Source organism: Dendrobates tinctorius, unplaced genomic scaffold (assembly GCF_039654945.1).
Source record: "Dendrobates tinctorius isolate UK_male_01 unplaced genomic scaffold, ASM3965494v1 ptg000015l, whole genome shotgun sequence".
Lineage (NCBI taxonomy): Eukaryota > Metazoa > Chordata > Amphibia > Anura > Dendrobatidae > Dendrobates > Dendrobates tinctorius.
Genome location: NW_027361683.1, coordinates 19,498,547 through 19,506,614, shown reverse-complemented (window position 1 = coordinate 19,506,614; position 8,068 = coordinate 19,498,547). Strand labels below are relative to the sequence as shown.

The window sequence follows — 8,068 nt, the reverse complement described above, 5'->3', positions numbered from 1 at the left end:
AGCAGAACTGAAAAGTGGGATACACATAAATCCCCGCAGTTCATTAAATATTGTTAGCAGTGGTGGGACACCCAAAATAACTCCCCTGCAATAAATTGTTAGGGCAAGACTAGCTTGCTGTTTTTATCACATTGTGACAGCGGTGGGATAACTAAGATAAGCCCCACTGTGCATGTGATAGCCATGTGTCGGCAGTGCATCGCGTTCCTCCGTCCATGACATACCGGTGTCAGCGGCGGGATCGTGACATACCCCATTTCTTAATACCATGTATTGCCTCCTCTAACATCAATGACAGCATGAAGTCGTTTGTGGTAGTTGTGGATGAGGTTCTTTATTTTCTCAGATGGTAAAGCTGCCCATTCTTCTTGGTAAAAAGTATCCAGTTCCTGTAAATTTCTCTGCTGTCTAGCATGAACTGCGCAATTGAGATCTCCCCAGAGTGGCTTAATGATATTGAGGTCAGGAGACTGAGATGGCCACTCCAGAAACTTCACTTTATTCTGCTGTAGCCAATGACAGGTCAACTTGGCCTTGTGTTTTGGATCGCTGTCATGTTGGAACGTCCAAGTACGTCCCATGCGCAGCTTCCAGGCTGATACTTGCAAATTTGCCTCCAATATTTGCTGATAACGTGTTGCATTCATCTTCTCTTCAAGTTTGACCAAGTTTCCTGTGCCTTTGCAGCTCACACATCCCCAAAACATCAGTGATCCACCGCCGTGCTTTACAGTAGGAATGGTGTTCCTTTCATCATAGGCCTTGTTGACCTCTCTCCAAATGTAACGTTTATGGTTGTAGCTAAAAAGTTCAATTTTGGTCTCATCACTCAAAATTGCCTTGTTCCAGACGTTTTGAGGCTTGTCTCTGTGCTGTTTTGCGTATTGTAGGCGAGATACTTTGTGGCATTTGCACAGTAATGGCTTTCTTCTGGCGACTCGACCATGCAACCACTTTTTTTCTTCAAGTGCCACCTTATTGTGCATCTTCAAACAGCCACACCGCTTGTTTTCAGAGAGTCCAGTATTTCAGCTGATGGTATTTGTGGGTTTTTCTTTGCATCACAAACAATTGACATTTGCATCACAGACAAAATTTTTGTTAGTCTACCTGACTGTGGTGTTGTTTTTACAGAGCCCCTGATTTTCCATTTGTTAATCACAGTTTGAATGTTGCTGACTGGCATTATCAATTACTTGGATATCGTTTCGTATCTCTTTCCTGTTTTACAGTTCAACGACCTTTCCCCGTAGATCCGTTGACAATTCTTTTGCTTTCTCCATGACTCACAATTCAGAAAAGTCAGTGGCTGGATGGAGGATGCAAGAATCTGTCTGGATCCTAGAAACTCACTCAGCTTTTATGTATACACACTGATTACGAGAAAATAGGTCATAGGTGAGGATGTTACCTTTAGTAGCCATTCAAACCCTTTTGTGTCAATTTCTTTGCATGTTATCAGGCCAAATTCATAGAATCATAGAATCATAGAGTTGGAAGGGACCTCCTGGGCCATCTGGTCCAACCCCCTGCTCAAAGCAGGATTCGCTAAATCATCCCAGTCAGATGTCTGTCCAGCCTCTGTTTGAAGACTTCAATTGAAGGAGAACTCACCACTTCTCGTGGCAGCTTGTTCCACTCATTGATCACTCTAACTGTCAAAAAGTTTTTTCTAATATCTAATCTGTGTCTCCTCCCATTCAGTTTCATCCCATTGCTTCTAGTCTTTCCTTGTGCAAATGAGAATAAAGTTGATCCTTCTACAATGTGACAGCCCTTTAGATATTTGTAGACAGCTATTAAGTCTCCTCTCAGTCTTCTCTTTCGCAAACTAAACAATCCCAAATCCTGCAACCTTTCTTCATAAGACAGGGTTTGCAGTCCGGTAACCATTCTGGTTGCTCTTTTCTGAACTTGCTCCAGTTTGTTGATGTCTTTTTTAAAATGTGGTGCCCAAAACTGGACACAATATTCCAGATGATGTCTGACCAAAGAGGAGTAGAGGGAAATAATGACTTCACGTGATCTAGACTGTATGCTTCTGTTAATACATCCTAGAATTGCATTTGCCTTTTTTGCTGCTGCATCACACTGTTGACTCATATTCAGTCTGTGATCTATTAGTATACCCAAGTCTTTTTCACATGTGCTGTTGCTTAGGCCTATTCCTCCCATTCTGTATATGTTTTTTTCATTTTTATTGCCCAGATGTAGTACTTTGCATTTTTCCCTGTTAAAAACCATTCTGTTAGTTGCTGCCCACTTCTCCAGTTTATTTAAATCTTTTTGAATCCTCTCTCTCTCTTCTCTAGTATTAGCTATCCCTCCTAGCTTTGTGTCATCAGCAAATTTAATCAGTTTACCCTCAATTCCTTCATCTAAATCGTTGGGTTTGTGAACGTTTGATCAGGGCCATTTAGATGTTTTGGGTTGTCATTATGATTTAAAAAGAGAAAACACAGTAGTTTGACATTAAATGGCTTCACCCAACCACTAAGGGGTACTTCACACTAAGCCAGATCGCTAATGAGATCGCTGATGCGTCACCGATTTTGTGACGCATCAGCGATCTCGCTGTGTGTAGCACGCATCAGCGACCGGCCCCCCCGCCGGGTATCTCTAATCGTGCAGGAATGTCCTGGGCCATTTTTTGATCGTTGGTCTCCCGCTGGCCAGCATGCATCGCTGCGTGTGGCAGCGGGAGACCAATGATCAGCGAGCTCCCAGCGCTGTAAGCAGATGCTGGGAGCTGGTATCCAAGGTAATTTGCGGGTAACTAAGCGCGCGCATCCCTTAGTTACCCGCTGTGTACCCTGGATACCAGTGTGCTCGCGCTGGGAGCTGGTATCCTAGGTAAACAGTGGGTAACAGTGTCTGTCTGTATATATATATATTGTAAGGTAGCGCTATCATTCGGTTAGGGGATACTCGCTTGGCAGCCAATAAATCACATCTGGCACAGGTTTTCCATAAAAACAATCACAGTCCATGCGGTTTATTTAGGCATCATAAACCATCAAAGCATAGCGTCCATGACAGAGCTTCACTCTGTTATCCCTGTGGTCACACAGGTTATGCCATACGCAGGCTCTCTTAGCCTCACACTTATATCTCACCCCGTCAGGGTATACCTCATGGCTGCTTCACCACGCTGCAGACGTCCATTCCCTCCAGGGAACTATCAGGCATGTGCAGCCATTAAACACAGAGTTCACTTGCTGTCAGGAAGACAGCCCCATCTCTATCAGACGGGACCTTCCAAAACGGACCAACCGGGTCCCTGCATTTATTCCATGTGACCTACCCTGGCCACCTTATATGGTCCGTGGCCACGCCCACCGGGTCATATGGCTATGACCTCATCACAGGTCCTTCCACCACTCATACACACTTTGCAATAGCGTTCATAAACACACCCCCTGAGTGGGTTTGTAGGTAACTGGTTCCGCCCATCTCTCCAGCTACCTAGAGACTTCCCAAACACATTGAAACAGCACCTCAGCAGTATCACTGCTGATCCACATACACACAAGTCTCCATTCCAAGGCCACCCACCTTGAGATACATAATGGTCATTCAGTATTCTGCCACTCATCCTCTCTCCTGGGACATCCACACAGCACCCCCTAGTGGACACAGAGGTCACTACACCACAATATATATATAAATATATATAGATAGATAGATTTTTTTTTGAAGATTGTTTGGTATTAAAACTATGTTTACAGTTGTGTTTTACAATGCAATTTTAACATGAGCTTTTACTTAGCGGGAACTGCTGTATGTAAAAGCTCATGTTAAAATCGCATTGCACACGGATGCCATACGGATGTCACATAGTTACTAGATGCGAGGAAATCGCATCCTCGCATTGCATACGGATTACATATGGATCACTGTTCAGGGAACATTTGTGCGATTCTCAGCCGTCAAATTCGATTTTGCATACGGTAAGTGTGACTCCAGCCTAAAGAGAAAAATCAGATAAACTGAACATTTGAAAGTGGTCTCTTAATTTTTGCCAGGGCTGTATATATAAAAATATGGTTGTTTGGAGATTTTTCTTGCCCTATGAGGGGGCTGCATTATACCCTATGATGGGGCTACATTATATTCTATGGGGGGCTGCATTATACCCTATGAGGGGGCTGCATTATATTCTATGGAGAGGGCTGCGTTATACCCTTTGAGGGGGCTGAATTATACTCTATGAGGAGGCTACATTATTTTCTATGGGGAGGCTGCATTATACTCTATGAGGGTTCTGCATTATACTCTATGAGGGGGGCTACATTATATTCTATGAGGGGGTTTCATTATATTCTATGAGGGGGGCTACATTATATTATATGAGAGGGCTACGCCAACCCCTGCTATATCATTAAGACGTGTGCTACCTTATATTATACCACAATATTAGCGTGTTTTACCACACAATTGGTGGTCTTGTATTTATTTCTATTTAGCTATGTAGTTACATAGTGGGCCCCAATAATGATTTTCTCTGGTGAGTCCAAGATACTACAGTCTAACGCTGTTCACTGGAGTCCCAAAGCTTTAGAAATGGCTTTATAACCTTTTCGAGACTGATATATCTCAATGACTTTGTTTCTCATTTGTTCCAGAATTTCTTTGGATCACGGCATGATGGCCATTCCAGCCTTGACAGCATACACAATATTTCCATAATATTGGAAGTACTCCAATTACTCTGTGCTCAAAAAATAAAGTTCACGGCGGTAGAGAATTCAGCTTACTCACCATAGTCTGTAAATCCAGAAAAAATGTGAGCTGTGCTATACGATATTGAATTCCCCACAGCTCCCGTGGCCTATTATCTGATGTCTCATGATTGTGATGTACAGGTATGGGAAGTCCTACCTTATGACTGTTTATTCTGGACCTTGCTCATGTTCACCTTCAATACATTCCTAACTTGTTACAGACACATACCTCTGCCCTATGTCGCAGTCTGAAGTCAACACTTGTAAAACCTGTTCACTCCCCTTCTTCTGTACTAAACGTGTATCAAAATGACTGTCTGTCTGTCCTCGCATTCATTCCTTTAACTCGCCTTTCCTGTTTTCTACCAACCAATCCTTGTGCTCAAGTTATGGCAAGCTTTTTTTTTTTTTTCGTGAGCTTCAGGATTAAGGAACTGTTTCTTTAGAAAGTTGTTCTTGATTGTGAAAAGCAGGAAGCTGGGGCCAACGCAAGGCCTTATCGCATATATCTGGATGTGATCCTCTATACATTGCCCATTCTTGAGACAGATACACACCATGAGCACACTGGGTAAGTGTTACCAAGGTTGTCTATTACATGGCAAGCATGGCTATGGCTTGTAGAAGACTTGTATGGAATCATCATAACGTATAGGGGACTGGTAAATGGAAATTCAGCTTAGAAAAAAGTCCAGAGGCACAGTAAGGGTATGATAATTCTGTCTTGCATTCTGCGACCACTAATAAATTAGATTTATCATTCAAAGTCAACATGGAAAGCTACCAAACTGAATGAATGAAGGTATCACATTCAGAATCCATCCAACTTCATTCTCACTGTACCCAGATTGTAAGATATTTCTTATAAAGTGCCTACAATTAGCGTTTTTTGTTTTCTTAAAAAGAACAAAGGCACACCTATATATTTATATGTACTGCACATCTATTCTTTTTTGCTGCCTCTTTAGTAGTAAAAATTGCCGCCAGCAGATATTTGGTGGGAGTCAATAGATATTAAGTAGAATACACAAACTTTTCTGTTACTTTGGGGGTTTCCTTTTTTTTTTACTTTCAAAACTACAGCATGCTTTCTACATGGTGTGTTTTTAAGGCTGTTTTTTTTCTCATTTCACCAGTGTTCTTTTTCGTTTGTTAGAAAAACAAATTAGTGTTTATGTTTTTGGATGGCATTTTTGTTTAGTTTTTGATACTACAACTCATGACTTTATGAGGAATTTTAGAAACGCATAAATTGGTCAAATTGCAGCTTAAAAAAACAGCAACCAAAACATACAGGTAATTAGTTTTAAAAAGCCCACAAAAAAATCATGTAATAAAGACATTTTATATGCTTTTTATTTTTTTGCTAAGTAATTAGCAAACTCTGGAAATAGCAACATTTGTATAATTGTACTATGTATATTCTGTGGGCTGAAGTGCACAACACGTTCACTGCTTGTATGATTAGGAATTGCTTAGGGCAGGGTCCTATTTATTCTTTTCATATCACTGTGTCAATAATTGATAACTTTTTTCCCTGTTTTAGCAGAGGCAATAATGCTTATTGCTACAAGTCACCTGTAATACAAGCAGGATTGTTTTTGTAATTTTCTGGCATTTTTGTTATGTGTCCTTTGTGTAATAACGGGCTAAAGGACAACGATTGAGACTTACTGTTGGTGCCTATATCTGGGTTCACATAGAGGCTTAATTACTGCAGTTCATCCAAGGGCCTATCCCTGACAGACGCACGCGATATATTGCCTCTGTGTAGCTGTACAGTGGCAGTGCTATACATTGCCAATAGGCATCAATTAGGAGAAAATAATAAACGTCATGGTATTTATTATTGTGTGGGATAGCTTGGCAGATTGTGCCATTCCACAGTCTCAAAAGGCTAAAGTGACACTGAAATATTTGATATAATTGAGAAGATAAGAGATACCTAAAATCAACTATAAACAACATAATCATCATTCAGTAATACTAGACATGTGGTTGCCTATGTGTAAATGCAACCATAAACATACATAATTTCAAGGGTGTACAACATTTTTTGGTTCAGGGGCCACATTGCCATACTGAACCAGTCACAAGGGCCACAAAAAAGTGTTCAGGGGTAGTTACATTAATACATCACCATAACCAGTGCCAGAACCACCATCAGCACACAAAGGCAGCGCCAGAACCACCATCAGAATATGAAGGCAATGCCAGAACCTCTGTCAGTAAATGAAAATAGAACCAGAACTACTGTCAGTATATTAATGCAGCACCAGAGCCACAGTCAGTACATCTATACAGAACCAAGCTTAGTACAGCGATCAATTGCAATGTGAGGTCAGCCCCATATGCAATTGTATCGCATGAATCTACAACTCCCAGTATGTTCTTAACAATGGTAAAGAGATGCTGGGAGCTGCTGTTACCAGTCATTATCAGTCTGCAAGCCTTACAGCAACCATAGTAGAGTTGAGCGACTTTGGTCGGATCGGGTTTCATGAAACAAAATTTGTTTCAGATGAAACTGGTCCGACTAGGGCAAAAAAAGTCTGAGTTCCGTCAGAAACCAGACCCCAATGCAAGTCAATGGGGAATAAAAATCGGCATTGAGCAGATGACATTCATCCACTCAATGCCGACTTTTATTCCCCATTGACTTGCATTGGGGTCGGGTTTCGGACGAAACTCCGACTTTTTTTGCTTTAGTAGGACCAGTTTCATCTGAAACAAATTTTGTTTCATGAAACCCGATCCGACCAAAGTCGCTCAACTCTTAACCATAGTACTGATGATATGCAGTCATTATCACAAATATTTATATCCAAATATCTTATAGGTGACATCTGTTCTGATTAAAGTAATTGTCCATTTTTTTTGACCATTTTCTCCAGATGCCATGATGAGATTTCATGGCCAAAGGTCGTATTTGCAGACTTCCCTCTTTTCTGTCTTCAACAACACATCTCAACGTGTTGCCGTTAAAAATGAAATCATCATTATACTGCCCCATAAACATAAATATGTCTTATGCTGCACCCCAGAATAAATAATTGCCCCTCATTGTACCCCTTTCTATACTATCTGCCAAACTTCCTCTCTCTAAATATACCCCCCCAAAGTACCACTCTCCATAATGTCCCCCTCACAGCCCCTCTCCATAATATATTTCAACACTGCCCCTCGCCATAATATACCTTCTCATAGCCCCTCTCCATAATATACCCCCTCACAACCCCTCTCCATAATATATCTTCACAATGCCCCTCGCCATAATATACCTTCTCATAGCCCCTCTCCATAATATTCCCCCTCACAACCCCTCTCCATAATATACTCTCACA

The 8,068-nt window shown here is 41.4% G+C and overlaps 1 protein-coding gene across 3 annotated transcripts in view; it reads left to right on the top strand.

Annotated features, from left to right (window-relative positions):
• Positions 1 to 5,006: 5,006 nt before the first annotated feature.
• The window catches only part of SH3D21 (SH3 domain containing 21), a 156,088-nt gene continuing 153,026 nt past the window's right edge, over positions 5,007 to 8,068 (top strand). For 2 of the 3 annotated variants that reach the window (XM_073562671.1, XM_073562681.1), the window contains exon 1: positions 5,007 to 5,295. In XM_073562671.1, coding sequence (XP_073418772.1) covers positions 5,283 to 5,295 — 13 coding nt within the window. In that variant the 5' untranslated portion in view covers positions 5,007 to 5,282. The remainder of the gene's footprint in view (positions 5,296 to 8,068) is intronic. The other variant, XM_073562663.1, reaches the window with a different exon arrangement.